Here is a 25251-nt window from a genome sequence, read left to right on the forward strand (position 1 = left end):
TAGAAATAATTTTAAACTGATAAAAATGAGAAGCAGTAATTCCATAGGCATATGCATGCAGAGGTTGTGGGCATTAAGATTAGAGGTAAACAGACTTATGAAAGTACATTTGAAATGAAATACATGTGAAGAGTCTGTGAAATATTCCCTATGTTTGAAGGCTGAAAGTAATTATAGCAATATCAGCTTCTTGAGAAAAGAAATTATAGCATGGAAACATAAACTGCAAAACTGTTGTCATGTATGACCTTGGGATTTTTATTCTGTCCTCACAATATGTTCATGTGCACATTACTGTGTTGTAATAATGTTTTATGATTTCAGAGCAGCTGACAAAGATAGCGATAAGTCATGGTACTATTTGTTCTGCCAAAACCAGACAATTAAGAGAGAAGTAGTCACAGTACAGAAATCCACAACAGCACCAAAAATCACCCACAAAATCTATGTATTTTTTTCCTTGGGAAAATCACCTTTTTAAAAGCAACAGGCATTAAAGTTTTCGTTCTTATGTGAAGATATGATTTATTTAGTGGAATGTAAATAACAGCATGAAACATGTATTGCAAGTAACTCTAGAAAGAAACCTAGCAATTTATACAATGGTGCCTGAGAACAAACTGAATTCTGCAGAATATGTAGAAAAAATATAAAGTGGTATGGGTGCTACTTGGTGTTGATGAGGGTAAACATTTCAAGTATGTCTTAGTCTAAAAGCATAGTGTCTTAGTTATTTTGAAAAATTTAGATCCTCATATTTTTAGTGGTAACATGGTGTTTTCAAAATAAAGTATTTGTGCATATCTGCTTTGCCACCACTGATTTTCATAAAACAAATTTGAAGTAACATTTATTTTCATGCATAAAATGCAATTCACAGCAAGTAGCAGAAATTTTTAGACCAAAAATCATAATCAGTAACTGAAAATAGAAATTCTAACAGTTTTCAGTTTTAAGACAGAAAGAACTTTGTCACTCAGAATCCCAAGCTGCCATTCCCTACAGCATCCAAGGATGCAGCTGCCTTGCTGCTTTCAGAAGAGACAAAGGCATGGGCAAAGAAAGTCTGCTTGCTGCAGCTTCCTTTTGTTTTTTTCCACTTCAGGCTGAGTTTCCTCTGGCACTTATGCTTCCTACTTTGACTTTCCTCTGCTCTACCTGCTAACATACCCTCATCTTGACACTGCAACCATTAAACTTAAGAGGCTTAAGATATTTACTGGCAAACTGGACCAAAGGCACCGGGAAAAGTCTGTTCCCTCACAGTGACCTGAGTGAGACATAAGACTGAGATGTGCTACAAATAGTGGTGGATGAGAGCTGGTAGGGTTGAAAATGTGAAAGGTCATGAATAATAAAGTTGAGAAGAAGGTGAGATTAAAGATGAGCTGGATATGAAGGCTAAAGGAAAGGAAGAGGAGGATAAGAAACATCAGGCTTCATGCTCTTGCACAACTTTCTTGATAGGGAATACAAGAAATATTTAAGACAACCTGTAATTCTCAGGATCAAGTTTCAAGGGACAACAATTAACAGTTACAGAAGATGCTGATGAACAGAACACACTGCAAATGGGCAAGGTCAAACAAATAAGAATGTAAACCAAAAAGATAGTGGGAACGGTGCCATCTAAGAAACCAAAACGACAAGCAACATTTCTCCTGTTTGCTGAGAGGTGAGAAGAAGGGTATTCTTGCAGGCTGGAAAACACAGAACAAGCGCCTTTCCCCTGCAGCCTATAGCCTTGTGTGTATGTTGTCATATCTGCTCCTGTGATCTGATTACAACATGCTCTCCCTGATGGTCAGTTTTGCAGAGAATGTGCTGCTCTCCAAAACACCTTAAACAGCACCCATGGGACACCATTCTTCAGGAGACAGAAATGCTGGAGAGATCTCCCCGAGCACCCTTGAGGGAAGATGGTGTCATGTGCAAGGTAATTCGGTGAAACAGAGACTTTTTCTCTCCAAGGATGTAAAAGTGGGCACCCTCACTACATACAATTTTTTTTGATGGCATATGGGAACCTACTTAAAATTGTTTTGCCTGTCAAACCAAGCCCATGGCCCCCAGCTGAACAGGAGACTATGTGGTAGTAGTTTACTTTGAAGTACTTTGGAGAAGGCACTGTGTAACACTGAAGTCAAAAGAACTCCTTCTTGACTATTTATCAAGAAGTTTGCATTTAAGACTAAAATATTACCCTTCTGTGGTGGTTTGAAACTCCCAAGAATCTAATTTTTTGAGTTCAAGCCCCCCCTTCCACAGTTTGCCCCTGTGAGAGGGTTTAGTGATGGTATGGACTTGATATCTTTTTCACCTCATGTGGAGAGTTTTCAGACAAAACACAACCATTCGTTACTGGGGGAAGGGGAAAATAGTTACAAAGGTTTATTTACACCCACATATATATTTACATTAAATTAAATTTCTCCTTTCCTTAAACAAAAGTCCAAGAAGAAAAAAGTCCTTCTGTCACTCCTCAGGCCACAGTTCCCTCATTTCAGTTTTTTGTGGCACTGGTTAGTGTCCTTCATTTTCCTGAGGCAGCAGATTAAGTATGGCAGTCAGGATTTCTATTCTTACTTTGTGGAAATTCCAACCCCGAGCCCGAGCCTTCGGGGGATTTCCTTGTAGATCTTCACTCCTCTTGGGTTAGAACATTGAAGGCAGCTTTCAGTTCAGTCTTACCAAAGCTCTTTGCTCTGTCTCAGCTCGCCAGCACGATAAAAACAGCAACAGCATCAGCAGAGGGCACGGCCACCTCCTCCACATTCTGTCCTGGCTCAGCTCTCAGGACAGCTCTGGTTTTTCAGTTCCTTTTCTCTCTCTGTCTAGCTGCTGCTGCATTTCAGGACTCCCTAAGGGTTTGGAAGTCCACCCCTCCTCTTCAGGCAGTCTCTGGGGTTTGGGAAAGTCATGAAGTCTTACCCCAAACCAGCTCTGTTGAGTTTTCCTGTTTTGTTGCCAGCTCTCCCTCCTGCAGGAACATCTCTGCGTCTCTCAGCCGGCTTCACGTTATCTCGTTGCTACTGGCTATCTTTTGGCTTTTAGCCATCACTGTCTCTGTTCAGGACTGCTCTGCTACTGCTTTTCAATGTCTTCTGCTGCTGCTGACAGTAAGGAAATTCTTCCAGCTCTTGATTACGGGACCCAGTCCAGCTTTGACACCGTACCGGGTCTCCCGTAGCCTCAGCTGGGGGCTGGGGGCCCTTGGCCCCCAGAGGGGCTCACTGGCCCCCTGCCTCCTCGTGGCTCAGATCATGGCTACCTACCTTCTAAACTATCTTCACCACTTTCTCTTCTGTTTCTGTGGGTATGTAATTTCCGTAGGGCGCACGTGGACTATTGATTGGTCCGGTATTATCAGTGGGGCAAACCATTACTACCTCAGAGAAAAGGTTTTTCAAACTACCACACCTTCTCTCTTCTTGGTTGTCATAAAGCATGTGAATGTCTTTTGAAGAATAACATGCATATGCATAACGTGGGGAAAGAAGCTCTTGAACAACTTTGGATCTAGCATCTAGACAAAACACATATAAATCCTTAGCATACTGAAGGAATTATAGGAGTGGATGCTAAAGCAATGAACCAAGACAGCCTAGAAGGTATGCCTCACTGAATTGGAAATAGAAATTTAAATGCATTTAACTTACTGGGCCTGTAATATCCATTTATCTACCACAAGGCTCCTTTGTAGGATAGCCGTCAGAGACATAAAATGACCTATATTATTACCAGTATCATTTGGAGCAGTTGTTCTAAGGCTCTGCTCCTTCAAGGCTCCATGTTGTGCAGGTGTAATCTCCTCCACACAGACTATTCTACATAGCCAAGGGTTTAGAAAAAGAATAGAAAGTGATGCTTGGCTATGTTACTCAGATTGCAACTTGTTCTTTTGCAGCTTCACCATCTAACTTTGCCTTGAAGGAGTAATTAGCAAACAGTGCAATTCCCAGGACTTCTTTTGACGTCAGCAGCCTGCTCTGCACTGGGAAGGAAAGGGACTAGTCTCCTCTTTGGCATCATTTACTGTGCACTGTATTTACTATGCATTTGGATTTGGCAGGGAAAGTTGGGCCTATGATGGTACACCTAGGGCCCAAAAGTCCCATGGAGGTTGCAACATAATCCAGATATTTGTGTATGTTTGATAGGCTGGCAACCCCTGATAAGCCATAATTCATAACCTCACTCTTTTCCAGCTTCTTCTAGTATCTCACAGAAGCCTTACTACTCTCCAAAATACAATATTATTTGTTTCAGCACCAAGCTAAGAAGATGAAACAATGAATACAAGAAAAGTATTTGTGTTTGGGTTTTGGTTTTTTTCTTTAGAATGCAAGGTAGTGACTCTTTAAAACAAAACATACATTCAGCTAAACATGCATTCAATTCATCCTCACACATCCTCACATAATTTTCACCGATAAGAATTTTTGTCTCTGACCTAGAAGAGTAGGTGTTATGGATAACTAAGTGGTTATCAACTGAGTGCTAAAAACTGAACACATACAATTTCATCTTTAAGAAATTACATACCCACTTATTACTGTAGCCATATAAAGACCCAATTTACGAAAGATTTCCCAGTCCTCAACTTCTACTATCTTCCCAGCAATTAAAAACACGATACCAATTGGCATATACCTAGAAAGCAAAAATAAGGCAATCAAAAATGCATTCTCGGAAATACTGCATGCTCACCATGAAATAATTTCTCTCTCACTATACCTTCTTAAAACAGATGGAAAATATGTTTTGATATTCTATTACACAACTGCAGATTTTTTTCTTTTTATATTCTGTTATACAACTGACTTAATTCACTTGCAGCAAGACTACAACAGAGGTGATGAAAAAAAAGATTAGAAAATCAGAATAAATGTAACTCTATGCATATTCAAGACTGACAAGGGCATATGGGTGATTATGATTCTACAGTCCTCAAAGTAGGTCCTCAAAGTCCTCAACTGCAGTTGAACTGGTTTTATATAAACCTCTAGCAAGAGTGTCTGAAAACCTCAGGTTTCTTGTACATCAATGGACTGTTTCTTTAGTATATAGTAAGTGAGAGCTCTGTCTCCAGTTTCTTCAAAAGAATAAATTCTGTAGGAAGGAAACTTTTTACCAACCATTCTTTGAAAGTTGCTTGCTGCAAAGCACTATACAAAAGCAGACATGAAGTCCGAGTCTGGTCCCACCTTTTCAGTGACAAAATCCACTTAAAGAAGTTGTTAGAAAATGCCAGTATAACCTTGGACTTACCACATAATTATCTGAACTATTCTCATTGTAGCTTCATTCAGTGCATTGAAGAAATCCAACAGCACTTGTCCTTTCTCTCCCATTTTCCCAATAACCATTCCAAAAACAAGACAAAAGACAATCAACCCCAGTGCATTGATGCCATTGGAATACATGCCCACGATTTTGTATTCTTGGGTTTTGTTCTACAGATTAGAATAAAGAGAAAAAAAGTACCATCTGAAAACAGTGAATTTACTTTAAAGATTTTCTAAAATTAAAACACATTTAGATTTTTCTAAAGACATGGAGCTCTTCCCCAATCACTCTATTCCCTTTTTGAAAGTGCCAAGTGGGCAAGTTCAGGAATGAAGTTAGAACTAAACTGAACTTGAACACTTTGTATTTTAGAGCCATGAAAGGATCTGATCAAATCCTAGCAGGGAGTAAAGCACCCCTTAGTTTATATTACACAACTGCAGATTTTTTTTTTTTATATTCTGTTATGCAACTGACTTTATTCACTTGCAGCAAGACTACAAGAGAGGTGATGAAAAAAAAGATTAGAAAATCAGAATAAACGTAACTCTATGCATAGTCTAATAAGTAACTGTATAACTTGGTGTTACAGAGTACACAGAAGTTGGGACGGGGTCCTTTCTATAGACTTCTGACATGAATGATAGCAAGGTATGCACAGTCATGCATCAAGATTTACTCCCCTACACTCGATTTACTCCTCACCGTGAAGAAAAAACCACAGATGCAGAATCCTTGTGGTTATTTCTGAGCAACTCAAGGGTTTGTGTCTGGATTTCAGATAAGTTGACCATTGAGTAACAACTAGGACACCAGTGAAATTCCATAATTTAGAGCAGAATGGGATGAATAGGTAAGTATTCATGCATTCCTCTGAGCTTGTGCAGTATCAACATACGAAGGAAAGGGTGCAATTCTTCACTACATCCTGCTTCAGGATTTAATTCATGTCTCTTCATGAATTTCGGAACAAGATGAAATTTGGAAGGAGTATAATAAAATGTATATTGATTTGGTAATGTTTGTAGTTCTGTGTTCACATTCTATTGAATTCCTTTCTCCCTCTCCTCCAGTGTTAAGTCTAGGCTTTATAAACTGTCAACACCCACAAGCCTTCCACACCTCTAATGAGAGGCTTGATAAACTTCTTCACTTTTGTCTGTCCACATTCCTTTTTCTGAGTAACAAACTTTTAATTAACAAATGCCTTATATTGTCTTGCTTTCCATTAAAAAAATTTATGGTTTTTGACTCCTTTTCTTCTTTTGTGCTTACAACTATGTCACTGCTGCTCGATCATGCTGTGCTGATATACACCTAGTCTTCCTACAGAGACTGTTTTAATTTCTCAGCAAAATGAAAATTCATAAGCATATAAATTTAATCAACCTTCATCTATTATCTTTGGATTGCTTAATTACCCGTGGACTCCTCTGATGCTCTTAAACTTACTGGAAGATCCTTACAATGATCTCTAGCACTTACTTATTAACTTTTGTGCTCTTATAAAATCCTCTATGTGCCATTTCCTGCCTTTTCTCCATCAGTAACGGCATGAACTAAATCAAATGTAGTCTGTGTTCCTTTTCTCCCCACTTCATATAATATGAAGGAATAAAATGATAAAGGTCGCACCTCTGAAGCCTCTGCTGTCGTAGCAGTTGTAACAGGTTCGCCAGGAAATGTGGAGCTGTTTTTATCCACAGCAACTGTAGCTTTAACTTTTTCACGTTTGGTTTTATACTGGAAAAGTTTTTAAAAAAAAAACAGAAGAACTTATTTAGAAACAAGAGGAAACTGAAGAACAGACAAAGGCATAGCCTCTGCCCAGTAAAAATAAGAGAAAAATGAAACAATCTGACTGGAAGGTAGCAAACATATTCAAAGATGTTATTTCCCAATTCATTTGAGCTGTTACGGTTCTGTAACTCAGAAGCTATAGATTCAACAAGTGATTCACAGATATGTTATGAATTCTGCATGGAGCTGCTGCAGTCTTGTGGGGCATGAGATAGAGCTCCTGACAATGGCAAGGAGACTTTTTGCTGAGACAGTCTGGAGAGAATTGCTGACAGCCACCCCACCTGTGGAGCAGATGCACCTGATACAACGAGCCGAGCCCCCCTCCCCCCCCTTCCCGATATACTGTGGTCGGCATAACTAATGCCATTATGCAAGGCAAACAGCTATCCTTTGTGGCAGAATGGGTCACATAATTGTTCCCTTTCCCCTCATTATCAGGTCCTCAAAGTTCAAGCACCAAGTAGATAAAACAGATAGACTTATTCTTCCTCTCCCCACGGCCTCCAGATTCCTGGGCACTATGCTGACCACTCCTCTCCTTATTGGCCTTAAAGGTTCCAGGCACCCAGCCAGACAAGTGGTGGTGATGACCCAAGTCACAGAACATGGAGAAGTAACAGCACCAAGAGCACTGTTCATAAAACTAAGCAGGTACAAGTCCTAAGGGGTAACTTGGACCAGAGCTGCTGCTGGACAGTGAGACCTGGTGGTCAGGGATGCTTTCACCATTGTCTGATTCCTCTGGGGACTGAGTGACCAATCCCTATTATTTTATAAGTTTTTCAAGTCTCCATTATGGTTGTTATGTTAATACAGCAAACCAAGTATTAAGATCTGGCCAAATCTGCAGAGGGTCCAGTGATTAGAAAACATAAGCTAAGTGGTAGTATAACAAAATTGGACTACACTGATTCTGCTCATAGAAATCCTGTGCTATTCTGATTATAAATTCTGTGCTATACTAATATCCTGTTATGAAAATAAAACTTTAACAGTAACTATGATTTAGTACCACCATCATTCTGCCAAGGATCCCTAAAAGAACCTGTCTGTCCCCTTACTGTTGGGTGACAGTAATTAATACATGAGAAATACTACATGGAGAAGTTTTATAAAGGGGAAATACACTGAGTCATGCACAGCAGCACATCAGACATCACTTCCTGGGAAAGGTTAACTACCTTACATACAAGCTTTAGATAAACTAGTAGGCAGCTGCTGGGAAAAACAAAAGGAAAGTCAAGAGCATCACAGAAAAAGGAGTTGATATATTTACAGGTAAAGGTGACTGAAAGAAACCTAATATATGGACAAGAGTTTCCTCTTTCATCTTGCAACTCTCACTTTTCCTGAAAGATGTCTCAAACAGACTTTGCCTTTTCCTTTATGTGGATTATTTAGTCTAGCAATGGACATTAGATGTGAGACACATCAGGGTGAGGGCTAAATTATGCAGACTGAGGGACCTTAAGAACAAGGAAACAGATCCTCAGAAGAGCTTTTCTCTAAATCTTGTTCCCAAAGGAAAAAATCCTGTCTTATACACTTTCTGCATCCAGCTCCTGCACAGTGTCTTTTTGCAACACAATATTAAGGACTTAATAGCTGGTGACTGAGTGTTTATCATAACGGAAATGAAACCAAGATGCCTTAAAACCTCACCTTTCTATAGGAGATTAAGATACTCCTGGACTTTCCAGAAATAGTCTTGCCTTACATAGATTTTTTTGGGGGCGACGTAAAAGAATAATTTGTAGTTAACAATGAAAATTAAAGAGGAATGTTCAAACTTACCTGTTGAAAACAGGCCTGAACAAGGTTCTCTGGGAACATATTCCTGTTAGAAAGCACAGAAGCATTTCAACATTATAGCATACTAAGAAAAAGTTGTTTGTATAAACAAAATGACAAAAGTTGCTGCTTAAAAAGCAGATCACATTTCCTTTAATCAGAAAGCAGTATATTTGGCATCATCAGATATAGAGTCCAAAGAAATAAAGGGTTTAAGAGTCCCAATGACCAGTTGATCATTTTCCTACTGTTCAATTTTTGGGTTTATTTTTCAGTATTTGGTATTTCTATTGGTATACTAAACCCAATGTATTTTTTTTCTGCTACATCATCTCCATCACTTGCATGAGGAGTACAGGACACACCATTTCTATAGGATTTGTCAGATATAGGCAGAAAAGAAAAAAAACTTCTTATAAAGGCTGTGCTGGAAGAATCAGATATTTGGTGTGTTCTATTGTAGTTTTGAATTCAGAAATTAATCTTGGCTAATGGAAGATTCCATTGTGTTATTTCAGGGTCCAGAACCATTTTCACACACTGAAAAATTAGGAAATTTAGCGCAACCCATTTGTGTGCCTCCTTTCCAACAGCCAATTTCAGATTCAAATGATTGCAAAAAAAAAGAAGCATTAATTACATATTTAGTGAATATCCAGTCCAGTGCAGAAAAAGCCATTTTATACACTGAAGCACAAGTTTTCATCTACCTCACAGAATGTTCACAAACTTCCACTTTTAGTTCTCAAATTCTTAAAGCAAAATCTATTCAAAAGCAAGAGCAGTTTGTACAATCCTGGGGTTTTCCTTTATCTTTACAAGACTGTCTGGATTTGAATCTTAAATCTGATGAATGTAAATATGTAAGAAAATTAATTCCTTTAAAACAGAATTTCAGATCTCTAACTCCTAATTACAGTCTTAAATTTGTTTGCAGAAAGTTGAGTTGTAAACTATAGCAAACCCCCAAACTACAACTAATAACAATTCGCACCACTTTTTGCTATAGGAAGACTTTTGGTGCATAGAACTACATCAGCCCTATGAATATGTGTGGAAATGTTCATGTGGAAGTTACTGGTAACAGACTGGCTGCATTAGGTTTTATAATAAAGATGATTACACAGTTCCTCTCATCGATTCTTGGGCGAGTGACCATGAGGAATGAGATGAGCTATCCAAGAAGCTGTCATTGTGGTCATTCATAGGCAGAAGGGGACAGAGGCTGGGAAGAGCTGTGAATTACTGGACGTGGGGCTTTGGGATTGACAACTGCCAACTATCCCATATACAAACCTCAGAGAAATTTAATTATTTTCAAAGAAGTTTATCTTAACATAGGTTGGGGCAGAGTTGCCCCAAATGACATCAGACATTGGATATTATATAGGATAGTGGCTATCTGGAGTTGCATCTGCAAATGCCATTCATATTTCCTAAAATAAAAAATTGCTAAGAAATCCAATTTTAGATATGTGCTAGTTGATTCTTACATGACAGATTAAGTAAAAATTCTACAAAAAGAAAATGGTGGGCAGGAGTAGTGACACAGAACAGAGACTCATTGCAGCTGGAGAAAAAAACCCCACAGAAACATTATTGAGGGAACTACCTAGCCACTACTGGAAATGCAGCCCTTTTTGTGAATTTTTCTTCTAATTCCTTAAACACACTATCTCTGAAAATCTGCACACATCTTCTGCAGACTTTTCTACGGGTTTCCTCCTTCTAACCACTTCAAAGTATCCATAATTTTCCCGGATGCTGATAGGGAAAGACTCTTTATAAGGTTGCCTTAGATACTGGTGATGCAGCAAACTTGTTGACGGTGGAACCCTTAGAACCCTTTACATACTGCATCTGTTACTCTGCATCCTACCTTGAGGAGGGGAATACAGCACTACAATTTCAGGTGGTTGTCTATGCTGGATGACACAGAAGCTGCCAGTTAGCAATCCACCATTCAATCCTTTATGGATCTTTTCTTCACAGTAGATAAATCTTGCATATCAATTGCTGTGAAGGAGGGATTTTTCACCATTGGCTTATTAACTGAAGTCTGTGGTGTTAAACAAGCTGCTTTCAATGTATTTTTAAATATTTAACTTGTTGCAATACAAGTTATTTTCCTCTTATTCATCCAAACAACATTAGAAAGCATCTTATTGTATTACATACCCCAACTTTATTTGTGCTTGCTTGGACTTCTGCAAAAGGAATATGGGAACTAAAAATTAAAGCCTCACCTGATCAGATCGAGCATGGCATCAACAGTACTGACTTCTGGGGTACTGCCCACCCTGTCGATTTCACTTGCTCTCTGAGTCACTCCAGGTTTAATGGTCACAACTAAGACAATTCCTGCAAAGGAGAAGCAAGAGTGCAAGCAGAGGCATTGGTGCATTCTTCTTCAGTGTATCCTGTGTAGCCAAATTCTTCGTGAGCTCAACTTAACAAATGCTTTCCCTGGGTGCTCATGCAGGTAAGGTGGTGTCAGTAAATGTGTGAGTTCCCCCAGTACTGGAGCTACTTGCAGGCTTGCCACTGGACTTGGGTACTTCAGCTTTGGTTTTGTATGTATGGTACTAAATCACTACTATTCACCAAGAGGGCAAATTACTTTAGCTGGGCTTGAGACGAATATTCACTTTTGCATAGTGAATATTTTTAATTGCTTGCCCCTTTTGTAGCTCTTCTTGTTACTAGCTTTCAGATATGAACACAAGTGCATTGTCCTGTGACCCCAAAGTCACAGGATGTTTTGGTAAAGTTAGTTATCAATAAAGTTATGTAAGAGAAGGGCTTCAGAAAAAGAAAAAAAAATTGTGGGTTAAGAAATACTAGATTTGACCTTGTAAATACTGAAATCAATAACAAATTTTTCATTTACTTTAGTGGCTTCATTTTAGGCATTTTTTTTATAATATGAAATACTAGGCTTTTCCAAAGGCATAACATTTTTTCTCTTCTTTCCCCCCCCCCAATAAAAGCCATACAAACCTAAAGCAAATAAAACTACTAAATCTCAGTGAAGGGACAAAGAGGAATTTGGATGACCCTTTAACCAGCCAGGAACAGGTCTTTCTAATGACAGCTGTGAATAAAAGCAGGACTGCATTTGTGTAGCTCTGCACTATGAAATAAGTAATGCCATAACAGCACGGAACAGCTTAGAATAGCAGGAACCTTTGGAGAGTGTCTGGTTTAACACACCACTAAGATTTGGGACAACTTCAAACTTAGATACATGATAACGTTAGTCTTTATTAATTTTCCTCCCTATTCTGTATTCACAGAAATTTCCCAGGCATACAAGATAGACAGTTTTATTTTGTTTCTTATCTAAGAAGGCTGACTGAAGATGCTTCTTTAAGCAAATATGGAACATTTCAAGGTTGTTTGTAGGGAATGAACTTCCTGCAAGAGGAGATGGGGAATTCAGAGAGTTAAGAGTGGAGCCTGATAGAGACAGAGTGGGCAAAACCCTTTAAGGAAGGAGATGAGATGACAAAGGAAGCAGTATTTTATGTAATCTTTCAGGTGTGACACATTATATATTCTTGCATGTGAGAATCAGGAACAATCTAGTACTTTTCTATTGAGGAAATTCACTTTGTCGTTGAGGTTGGCCTTTGATGTTCACTCAGCTTTCCCACTGCTGGTCACTGTTTATCTCAGCAGACAGCTCCTAATCTTCCCTGAGATGAAATATATGGTGAAATTGCCTGTGGCTTCATATTGGGTATGAACACAGCCCAATCATGAACAGTAGGACTAACTTCTCTCTGTATCTGGCCACAAGTAATGTTAAGTTGCCTGGTATGATTCTCTGTCTCCCCTCCCCATCCTGTCTTGGTAAATTAGTAATGTCACAGTGATGTACATTTGTAATTAGGCAATGCTGATGATTTTAAAAGTTAGAAAATCACGGAGTACCTAATATTACAGCAATGACAGTAGTGCAGAGATAATATACGACTGCTCGCAAACCAATCTTCCCAGAAATGCTGGAATCCAAAGCAGCAACACCTGCAAAAAATAGCCACAAAAACAGTACAATAAAAAAGTCTTATAAGAAAGTTGTTATTTTTGTAGAGACAAATAATTATTGTCTCTTACTTCTATGTAGGAAATTCTTCCTTATTCAAGATATTTCTAAATACCTAATTGCCAGTTGCACTTTTGAAAAACACCTGTAGCAGAATAACATATTTGCTTCTGCTTCTTTGCAAAAAGCTGGTTTCCCTGGATATTTCTAGAGAAAAGATAATTGAGCTTTCCTGATTCCTTGATGTTTGTGAATGAATTAGACTTCTTAGGCTTATCAGAGTATGTTACAACTTATTTCCATTTCCTCTTAAATAACAGTTTCACTTTTTTCAGATTTGTAACTTTTGGCTTTAAAACAAAAAGCCATGGGGAGTTGCTCAGGACTGTTACCCTGGGTTGCCCAAAGGCACATCAGGCAAGTAAGGATGATTCCTGGTGGTTTTGCCTTCGATAGTGGGTTTACTTTTTTTTCTTTTTGACTAAAGCTTTTATGAAGTCTGGGTTGTTCACACTTCTCTGCCTGTATATGTCATTGCCAAGAGCAGAGGGCAGTTTTGTCAATGAAGGTAGGGAAAGTGCTGAGGCAGGTATTATACTGAGGTCAACTTAGCTTTTGGCAACAATATTATATCAAACTTCTAGTGAAGTATTTTTAATTTTTTAAAAGATTTACAGTTATATCTGTACAAATAGGATTCAGTAACCAGGGAAAAATGAGTATTGTGACTGCAAAACTTGGCTGTTTATAACAACATTAGTTAATAATTCACTGCTATCTCTTTATTATACATTTGTGATCCATTTATATTTTTATATTTATTGAGTCAGTTTATCAAAGACTGGTCAGATTGCCTTGTATAGGAAAGCAAAAATACCAGGAGGATATTTAACCTCAGAATAGTATGATTTTGCAGGGAAAAATAGTTTGAAAAGGAAGAAAAATCAAGTTACAAATATAACTTACTGATCTTTGAGCTCAAAAAGGATCTTAGCAAGCATACTTTAACTATGTACTGATGTCCCTTTAACAAAGTATATTAACAGCAGTGACGACTTGTGCCTAGAATATTCATATAATGCTTTACTAGTTCTGTTAATTGTTATTTGAAATTCAAACAGTACTGGGAGGTGAGAATGAAGGTTATTTTATTTCATAATCTATTTGATTATTTTGGGGTTGTGGGAACTGTGAAAAAAACAGGTAGAAAGGAGAGCTTTTGCATTGCTGTGGGCTCGGCTGTAGAAATCATGGCAGTGAGAACTCTTGAGAATGGAGAGTAATAAATAATGTTTTCTGTAGACAGCAGCAGACCTGGTTTCAAAGGCTGTCAATATTGAAACTTCCACAGCTGATATATTAACTTGGAAGACTTCACATTATGTTTTTAAAAGAGAGCAAACTAGTACTGCCCCAGTTCCATATCTTTTAAAGAAACATTCATAAAAACTAGAAATCATGGAATTTTATTCTAGAACTTGTGCCTTAAGATTTTTTTTTTGCCTGACTGTCTTGCTGATTCAGTCAAGAGCCTAATAATCATGCAAGGTTATTTCCCTGGAGTACTCAGTTATAAAGATTCTACAGTTAATATAACAGGAAGTTCCCACAACAGACAGTTCTTCTGGCTCCCAATGAAAACCATTTGCAGATTGTTATGCTCATTGGAGTTACAGAGGTATAATTAAGGGAAAACTTTGCCCCTGTCTTTTTAAACTGGGTAATGACCCTCTTGGTGAGCAAGCTGTGCTAGGATCCAGCTTGCGCTTCTACTGTCATGTTGCTGCTGCTTTGCTAGTAACCATACAAACACACAAATCAGTCAGGCAGGCATGACTATTTAAGTACAAGTATGATCTGTGTGCGACAGATCTGGGGTTTCGGGCTTTTCTGTAAGCTGCTGTACTCTGAAACAAAACAACATTCAGAGCGATGCTTCCATTTAGAGACTGAAGTAGCATTTGCTACAAGTGCCACAGGTTTGCACTGGGTGTTTTATGCTGCTAAGCTCCTTTTTTCATGTTAGCTTGTTACACACAGGAAATGTGATATATAAAAATACATTTCCCTTCAGATATATCTTACTGTCATTACTGAGCAACTGATAGTGTAATGGATAGCTACTGCCTTTCTTCTCAAGCCAAATGAAAATTAAGATTCCCTTTGAAATAACATCATGGCTTTGCAATTTTTTTTTGACATAACTGAAAGAGTTAATGGAAGATGTATTAAACAAAGCATCCAACTAACAATGATTTCAGTTCATAAGAAAACTTATTTCTCAAACTTGGATAACAAACACGCTACTCAAAAAGGAAAGCCTACAGTGTCGTAATTGCAGATTAGATCACAAAAGCAGTCTAATTAAGTTTGAACTATCTACTGTGGATTACCACTAAACTTTTTTAACTAATTAATTTGTTCTTTCCTTCCCTCAGCCTATCCTCAAGTTTGAAATTTACACAGGTTTGAGCACATAAACTGTTAATATAGTCTACTGTATGGAGTTTAAACAGGCATGATGGATTCTCCTCTATCCCTGGGCATTTTAAAACTGCAGTATTTCAGATTAGTTTCTTAAATTTCCTTATAAGAGATATTCTAATTCAGCTACAGCCCAGCCCCTGAAACATGGAATGCAATTTTGTGGCTGTGATACAAAAAGTGGAATGATCACAAGAGACACCAACTGGTGTTAAAATCTGTTAATCTATCTACCCCTCTGCCCATATCATTTTAGCAGAACAGAGTTAAGGTTTCAATAACTGAAGTCAAATTTTGGAATCAGTTAGCTAGTCCTCTGCAATTCACCTTCCATACTTTTTATGTTATGATCCAAATTGAAGTTCTTAGTATCCTCTTCTCTTTTTGAAAAATTTTTTTTTGAAGAAAGGACAGGAGGATGATAAACTAGAGTTAATAATTTTGTTTGACAGAATATTAAAAGACATCAAAATGAGGATGGTACAGGGACTTCAAGAGAAGACACATACTTTCAGGTAAGACACATAGACATCCCATGTTAAATGCTGGGGGGGGGAAATGAAACACCATCCCGCTGTTCCTAACCTTGTAATACGTTTTTTTATTCTGTATATTTTTTTTTTTACTTGAAACTTCTTGTTGGTATAACCATAAAGCCTACACATTTCATTTCCTTCTATTTCTATAGCTGCTATTTTTGATCAATCACCAGAGTATTCCTAGGACTTTCTTCTTTAAAAAATAACCACAATGGAGGACAGTACTGTGAAACTTGCAAAAAATCAGAAGTGGAAAAATTGAATGATTACAACGGACTGATTTAATCCCGTGTTGTGTTCAACTACTGATTTTAGCATGTGGAATATGTTGTATTACCAAAGTTGAAGATACACAGCTTCTCCAGCTTTCACTTTAGAACCCCTGTCTACCTGGTTAAGTGCATCAAAACCAAGAGTCCTGTTAAGACTGAAATATAGCAACATTAGTCATCTGCAACTTTTGAAATCGCTTTAAAATTTCCTTCCTTATATTTTTTGTTCTATATTTTTAAAACTGCTTCCCTGAACTACTACTGTATAAAGATACTTTACCTAAGGGAATAGTCTGGTTTAAACAAAAGTAAGTATGAAAACCTAAGTATGAAACGTGGTGTTTGGGAATTTTTTACCAGTAGCCACTAAACATGAAGTGTGTTCACTTTAGAGGCCTGTAAAAATGCACACGTACCAACGGCCAAATGACTTTGGCTCAAGGTGCAACACACTGTAATTCTAGAGTTCTTCACTATGCTCTTGTGAGACCAATCCTATGGTCCTGTGAGATGTAGGAGTGAAAACGGTTCCATTACAGACTGGAAACAATCACAGGGATCTTCTGAATTCCAGTGCTTATCATGTCATTAGTCCTCTATGGTATAACACCTACATCCTTAGCATTTGTTATACCATTCTACAGAGTGGAATATGTGCAACTGTGCACACAGATTTTTGCTTACAGGTGCTCTTTTTCAACATGTTATAAGAGACTACATCTACAATTTGGTGCTGTGGTTGACTCTGTTCAGCAGCAACAATCATACCTAAACACCTTGACACTTTTTCCTGCTGCTCTACAAATTTCAGTGTCAACATCAAGTGCATCTCCTGCAGTACTGCTTAGCTGTTCTCAAAGTTTCTGAAGATTGGTGGAAGCTGACAGGATCTGTTTCTTCCACCATCTCATCACGTCATCTGCATGACATACTGATCATTATGTATAATCAGTAAAACTCCTTTTGCCAACACTGGTACACTTGATGATCAAGATGTGAATTTTTTGTCTGTACAAAGACCGATGCCACTTAGCCAGCTCCTAGCACTGATAGCAGGTTGTTCTTAAGTGTGACTCAGAGCCAGAGGGAACAGTCTGGCTCAAGGGCCTTCCAAGTTCACATGATTGCCAGCCATGGTGGCTTTCTCAATTTAGTTTTAGGAGCTAACTGCATTTCTAAGGAGAAATTACTCAAGTATGGTACACATAAACTGTACCCAACTCTCTCAGGGTACTGATATCTAATTCCTTACCTAATTCCCTATTGTAACAAAAATACGACAACAAAAGTTCCTGAAGAGTAGAACAGTATGGCTTTTATACCTTCTAATCTATGACTATAATGTTGATTCAAGGGCAAAATGCAGTTCTGAAACTGCTCCAACTGCCATCAGCCTTAGTGCTTTAACTGAGGAACTTCTGGGGACGCTAGAGGAATCATGAAATAATTCTCTACTTCTCCCAGGTGTAGACATTTTAATTCTTAGTGTTCATTTTGGCTCTTCTAGCTGCAATATGCAGTCATTAGGTCATAGACAAAGTAAAAATCTTTTACTGAATTTTGCATCAGACATATGAAAATAGAAAAGCATACAAGAATTTTAAAATGCATATAGAGAATTTTAGTGGGTAATCCTTCTAAGGGGACCACATTGTTTTATGTAAAAATAGTGTTATTGCCAGGGTACATGGCACCATATGTTGTTGCAAAAAGGTAAGATTTACTCTTTAAAAATGCTAGGGAAAAAAAAAAAGAACAAAGCAGTGCTGACACAGTACCCTTGATAAATGGAGAGCTGCCTGAAATGCATGAAGTTCCTTGGCTTTAAAAAATGGAGCTGGGAGTGTTTCTAATTTAAGACATGAGCAATATCAAAATTTCAGCTGCATCTAACTGTGGCATGACCTCCCTGTTCCAATGTGTTTTTGGAATGTCATTTACCTCTTACTGAGTATTCTCATTTAATCCGCTGATCATCAAAGAGCTGTTGGTCAAGTCATAAAAGAGATCTTTCTTAGAGGAAGGTGAAAATTTTGAATTTATTGTCATACTTCTACTTGCAATCGGAAACACTACCAATACTAAAACAGTATTTGGCCTGTATCTTCAGAATAGAGACATGATTTTTACTTGAGGAGCGAACACCAAATTCTAGCTCCAGTGTGCAGCAAGCTTATTGCTTATTTTCTTATAACTCTGTATCTAAGAGAATCCAAATTTGCATTCTTGTTCCATGAGCTATACCAACTCTAATCAGCTACTGCCAAGACAGGAATGTTATCTCACACATATAAGACTAGATTTCATCATTTTTCCATGTAAATTTTGTCATTGTTTGATAGTTGGGTGACAGATACAAACAGGAAAGTTTCCTCTTCACTGCAGGGAAAGGTCCTATCTGCTGTCTATGAACTTGTGACAATTCAAACATGAATTCAGAAGAATGTGTCTCTCAGGGCTTCCGAAAAGGAAGGATATCAAAGCCAGTTTTCCTCTATCCTTTTGATCTTTGCCTATGTTCATTTTTCGAAGAGAAAACCCTTTTGTATACAGTTCAGACATTAAGTGTGGGAGGGGAATCACCATAACACTGGTGAATTCAGAGCCTATGCTTCTTTTACTTGCATGATCTTGTAGTAAAAGTCTACCCTGACTGTGATTAATCTCCTGAAAGCTCACTTTCTTCATATTCTCCCTGAAATTTAAGTTTCCAAATCAGGTTCAACAGGAATTACTGTTGCTTCCTTCCAAGAGCTGAATGGTGAATTTTTTGCTCTTTTTCCGCTATTCTGTGGAACTCTCCAGGAAATGCAATACCACACTCCTTGTGTATGAACAAGAATGTCAGGACCAAAGAAGTCATTCACAACTGCTCTCTGAAATACCATCGCTATTCAGGACTACAGACAGCATGATGTTATGCACAACTTCACTATTTATCTGAGACAACAGATTCTGATGATGCTGTTATTACTTTTAGATCATTCTCAAACATCTTCCACTTGATATGCATCTCATAATTTTATAATTCCTCCTGTTTGCTGTGTCATGAGGCTCTGAATGATCTTTTGTGTCTAGTCTTCCACTAGCTAACTGAATTACCTCTATAGCTAAGTCTCATCAGGAGTCAGATGTTGGCTGAGAAGATCAAGTAATAAAAAAGCTACAGCAAATGGAAGCCCCAAACACACTGTAGTATGCAGTTTCTCAAATGAGATTTTTGGTGACTCACTGTCTTTAGTGTTTGTTACTAGAAGTCACAGAATGACAAAATATGCCGAGTTGGAAGGGACACACAAGGATCATTGAGTCCAACCCTTAGCCCTGCACAGAACCATCCTCAAGAGTCACACCAGGTGCCTGAGAACATTGTCCAAATGCTTCTTGAACTCTGTCACGCTTGGTGTTGTGACCACTGCCCTGGGGAGACTCTTCCAGTGTCCCAACCACCCTCTGGGGGAAGAATATTTGCCTAATATCCAACCTAAACCTGCCCTGATGCAACTTCAGGCCCTTCCTTTGGTTCCTGTTACCGGTCACCACAGAGAAGAGACCAGTGCCTGCCCCCTCTCTTTCCCTCATGAGGTAGTTGTAGACTGCAACGAGGTGTCCCCTCAGTCTCCTCTTCTCCAAGCTGAACACACCAAGTGACCTCAGCCACTTGTCATACAGCTTCCCCTCAAGGCCCTTCAACATCTTTGCTGTCCTCCTTTGGACGCTCTCTAATGGCTTTTTATATTGTCGTCCCCCAAACTGCACACAACATTCAAGGTGAGGCCGCCCCAGTGCAGAGCAGAGCAGGACAATCCCCTCACTCGACCGGCTGGCGATGCTTTGCCTGATGCCCCCCAGGACAGGGTTGGTCCTCCTGGCTGCCAGGGCACTGCTGACTCAGATGCAACTTGCCATCGACCAGGACCCCCAGGTCCCTTTCCATGGCACAGCTTTTCAGCCTCTCATTCCCCAGTCTGTATGAACATCTGTTTCTATTCTATCAGTCCTTCTATAACAGCAGTTCTCCTATCTACTCAAATTTCATTGTTAATTACTGTTAAGGAAAAGGATTTCTACAGCAGCTTGTGGCAATTATGTTTTCAGTAGACTTGATATTGGAACAAACAATTGTTATTCCACTAGTATGCTTGTGTCAATGCAACAGAATAATGTTTTACAAATGAAATGAAAAAAAATAGCACATGGCGGGGGGATAGTGGGAGGGAGAGATAGGAAAGAGAGATAGATGCATGCAGGTAATGCATAAGCATCTGTTCGTGCTCTTTAAATACCACTGAAGAAATTCAAATCAGAAAATCCTCGATTCCTACTTACATGATCTAGTGAGACTAACATTGGATTAGCATGTCAAATATTAGTCTTCTAACTCTGAAGAGGCACTGAAAAAAAATAAATTAAAAAACCCCCAAACAACAGACAAAAGTATGGAATGCAATAATAGTTACAAAGAACAGTCCAAATACTGAAAGATATCCTGGATCATTTAGGATGGGGTTGAAAAAGTAATTGTAATGAACCTTTCTAAATGCCAGGTAGAAAGAGGGGAATAAATAGAAGACGAATAGTTTATGGCAATGAAAGGGATGAAATCATTATAAAATGGAAGGAATTTCAGCTAAGATGTAAAAAAAAAAATCTGATCCTGGATATCAGTTTGCTAAGAGGCTGTCGTGCTGCCTTCAAGGCAGTTGGCACAATCAGCATTGCAGCATTGTATTATGATCTTTTCCTAGAGAGCTTGTTGGAGTCATGAAGAGAAAGAAGGCATTAGTACTGCCTTCCATGTATCTTTTTTGCAAACCTGTAGGACAATTTTAATTTTTCCTCCAGAAAACTCTAGAGGTTATATAATCTGTAGTTAATGCCTTTTCAGGAGAGATGATGCTCCTTGTTTGGAATATAGTAAAAACTTACAAGAACGGAAGATGATACATCCATCTGCTAAAGTGGACAGGCTAAAAAGATTCATAACAGAAATCAGATTCAGTTCATGGATGAAGGAGAAATATATACCCTCTGCACTGTGGCCAGTGAAACATGTATGGACTGAATACAGAAAACCTATAGTACTGAAAATACTTGAATTCCCTCAAAATTATTGATGGTAAAATGTATAGGTGGACAAGGTTTAGCTTCCAAGCTTTTAAAAAGAAAACTTTAACATGACACTACATTTTCAATTGATTGTAATATCCACACACAGGGAAATACCTTAAAAAAGTGTATGTAGTCTGGTTTATATAGTGGAACTGTTTTTTGTGTCCTGAGCTCCACAACAGAAGAGCAGAAGACAGCAACTGACTTCATACCCACCCACAGTAGTGCCACCAGCAGTCCCCCCAGTGATATGCCTCAGACAGGAGGCAGTAGCAGCTGATGGCTGTTGTGTAGGGGCTCTTTGCCCTTGAGAGCTGGTGGTAATCATGCTCCATGAACCAGAATTGCACTTCAAAGTTTTATTACTGTAATTTAAAACCTTAAGTAATGTTGGGGCTGTCTCAGTTGAATAAGGTCAATTGATATTGATGGGAAAGGAGTAGTAGACTGTGATGGAAGTAATCTGAAGAGAATGGGCACAAAGACTTGTCCATTAATAGCCCATGACTCTGCAGTCTTGCCTGCTTGAATGACTGCACATGGACAGCAGAGACAGGACCTCCAGCATCCCTCAGTACAACTGAAGTCAAAACTCATTAACAGTAATGTAACATTTCCTGTCCTTCAAACAATGTACATGGTGCAGAGGGACAAGGTGAGTTTCCTGCCTGAGCCCAGATAACTAGTTCACTAATATTACATAATGAACCTGATTTTCTTGGAGGGTGTCTTTTGGCTTAAGAAATACAGCAAAGCATGCAAAGAACATGCAAGTATTTGAAAGACAGTCCTTGAGTATGTTAAGCTAGACCAGAGGTCTAGTGCAAGGACTGAGCTGGCGATGCACAGGGCCTGTTAAGGATGTCTCAGTAATAGAGCATCTCTGAATAGTTGCGCTTCTTGGACTTGTAGAAATGGAAAATGCTGAGCCAGCTGCAACCCCAGGAACAGTGATACCAAAGGAACATTGATTTGGAAGCCTTGGATTATAGGAAACAAAACAGACTTGCTCTCCCACCATTTCCTTATCTGTGCTCCTTTACAGTACTGTAAAACTGTATATGTTTGACATACAATGGAACTAGCAGGCACAGGCACAGTCTCATTGTGTTCCAACTTAAATTACATATACAGTGGCCAAAGTAAATAAATAAGTAAATAGTTGTTCAAATATGTTCTGATTTTCAAAGATAAACATGAGAAATTAGAACAATCTGGTTAATACTCTATTTCCATTTTTTTTCTCATTGCATTGTAGCTCTTTTGTCTCCCATTTTGTGCTTTTTGTCTTCATTCACTAAATTCTGTTGCACTGAAACTAGTACCTTGCCAAACTAGTACCTTGCCAAACATAGATACAAGGGGTGTGAAGTGTCACACTTTAATTCTGACAACTGAAAAGGACAAATAACCTATTCAACATATCCATCCAGCACACATAAGATAACATAACTCTTTACACAGGGCAAACAATGGTCTCTGTGAATGGGAAAAGTCACTGGTCCATGTACCTCACTGGAATATTTTTCTCTCTTGTTGTCAGAATAAGTCAGATTTGTGGTGGAATCATTACCTTCGTATTATGAGTAAGAAGGGCAAGTAGAAGAGTGTATCGTTGGTATTGGGAAAGGTAGAACTGGCATGATGCTTCAGACAGCACCAGAAGAGTAATCAAAGCAGGCCCCGCAGTAAAGCAAGAGTTTACTTCTATAGTCATGGAAACCTAGCAGTTTTGCCAGACCCACAGCATGGCAGACGTTGTATTTATAGCTCACATACAGCTGCCCTCAGAAAGGTAATTGCTACTTTTTTTTCCACTCTTCCTGAGGCATGCTGTGTGTAGCTGCAAACACCTCCACAATTGCTTTAAAAAGGAATTCTGGTGTCCCCCATAGCTGATTCTGCACAAACAATCCAGGAAACTCCCACACATCTGTTCTAGTGTCTTTGAAGCTGCCTCTGAAGGCTGGAATTACAAGGAAGGTCAGAAACGTAAGAAAAGCTTATTTTTGTCAGGGAGAAAATGTAAGAAACAAGAGAAATTATTGTAGAACTTAAAACAGACTTTGAATAGCTGATAAAATCATGTTATCAATATTGAGATCTGAGACATGTACCTGCTGTGATATGTGTAAGATCTTTTAATCTAAAGCTAAAATTTCTGGAAATTTTAAAAGCAAGGTCATTTATTAGATATGTTATACCAGCTTTTTGGTGAAGTTTTTGACAGAACACATTCTAGCCCTGAGGAAAGACCTCACACCGAGATCCATGGCTTGTAGTTTGAAAATCAGTGAGTCAGCCAGCATGAAATAACCCCATGTGAGAAGGACTTATTGAAGAGAGACAGGGAGCAGAGCCATGGCATTCCTGTAATATCAGGATGTTAAGTTAAGATCCAGATCTGACGCTAGTTACTAACAAGGAACTCAGGTGCAGGAAATAAGTCCAGACACCTTGTGTGAATTAACTAGCTTCAGGCTGGGCATGAAAGTTTCTCCAGCTTGTGCCCAAGTACAGGAGAACAAGTCAGATTCCTGTTCAGGAAACTTGACAGTTGTCTCCAGCTTAAGTTCTGCTGTGATCCTAACAGAAAACAGATTTGCAAACATTTACTGCCATTGCATACTGTGTGAAACTCACTCCATGAGAAATAAGGCTAAAAGTGACTAAAGGGAGTCTGCTGAGTATGTACCCGTGATGAAATATACTGCACAATTCCAGAGAATTTTGATTCTCTGAGTGAAATCAGAGCTGTGAATTTCCAGGACTTTCAAAGACATTTTATTTTAAGTACTCCTAAAATCATTAGATATAAGTCCCAAAACTCTCATGAAGCACACAAGAGATTCCTCTCAATTCTTTCTCCCTACATCTAAAATAGCATCTAAAAATAGCATTTTTTTTATTTTTCTAATAATTTCTACTATTGCAGCATTACTTCAAAAGAAGTGGATTTGGTGTGTGGAGTATTATATTCAGTAGAGCTGTAGTTCTGATGTCATAGCAATGATCTTGAGCAACACTCCAGGCTTTTGATTTTTATTTTCAATTTTCCCATGTCACTACAGCAGGAGCAAGAAAATACAAATAATTCCTTCAAATGAATGATTCATTAGTGTACTTTTAGCTAATCTGAGGGACAGAAATCTCTTGGAGATGCAGACAGGTCTCATATTTTGAACTGAATTATCAGTGGTGGGCTTTTAGGTCAGAGTAAATAAATTTACATTTGCATCCATTAAAATGATTATGAGGGGAACAATTAAAATTTGGCTCTGGGGAAGACTAAGAATAACTTAAAAGAGCATCACACTGCTCAGACTATTCCGTCCTCAAAGGAAGGACCTATTAATCACATTTTACAATTTAAAAAAAAAAAAATGCTTTGTACTTATGTCCATTTTTTACTGCTCTACAGTTGAACTTCCAGGCAGGTTAGTGCAAAAATTCCACAGATTGAAACCTGTACACTACATAAGTATTTAAACAATGCCTTTTCTCTTTTACACTCCAAGGAACAGGGTTTGTGAACAAAAACCAGGTTCTACAAAGCCCTCCATTTAACGAGAGGGAGGATTTTGCCTTAAGAATCTGAAAATAGACAGGGGGGAAAGTGTTCTTGCTCTAATTAGAACTCTAAATAGAAGCAGGAAGTGTGTTCCTCACCTAAACGAAGAAATCAGGGAGACTTTTTCCACTAAGATGGAATTTCCTCCAACAAGCTAAAGTTACCAATACTTTAAATTTTGCAGAAAATCCTGGAATCTCAAAGAGTGATTCCCACCTCTACTCTCTTTGCTGTGGGCTTGACTTACATCATTCAGTTCAAATGGACTGGGCTCTGGTCATGAGACAGGCATTTGTGCTCACTGTCTCTAAAACATAAGCTGCTTCTTTTCAGGATATGACA

General features: G+C 38.5%; 1 protein-coding gene across 2 annotated transcripts in view; it reads right to left on the reverse strand.

The window, feature by feature from the left end:
• SLC1A1 (solute carrier family 1 member 1) overlaps positions 1–25251 on the reverse strand; it is a 51527-nt gene that overhangs the window by 7171 nt on the left and 19105 nt on the right. For both annotated transcript variants that reach the window (XM_051788413.1, XM_051788412.1), the window contains 6 exons: positions 12820–12912; positions 11130–11244; positions 8887–8929; positions 6925–7032; positions 5272–5456; positions 4546–4653 (listed from right to left, as the gene is read on the reverse strand). In XM_051788413.1, the coding sequence (XP_051644373.1) occupies positions 4546–4653; positions 5272–5456; positions 6925–7032; positions 8887–8929; positions 11130–11244; positions 12820–12912 (652 nt within the window). The remainder of the gene's footprint in view (positions 1–4545; positions 4654–5271; positions 5457–6924; positions 7033–8886; positions 8930–11129; positions 11245–12819; positions 12913–25251) is intronic.

Source organism: Manacus candei, unplaced genomic scaffold (assembly GCF_025592945.1).
Source record: "Manacus candei isolate 608988 ecotype Guabito, Panama unplaced genomic scaffold, ASM2559294v1 h1tg000024l, whole genome shotgun sequence".
Classification (NCBI taxonomy): domain Eukaryota; kingdom Metazoa; phylum Chordata; class Aves; order Passeriformes; family Pipridae; genus Manacus; species Manacus candei.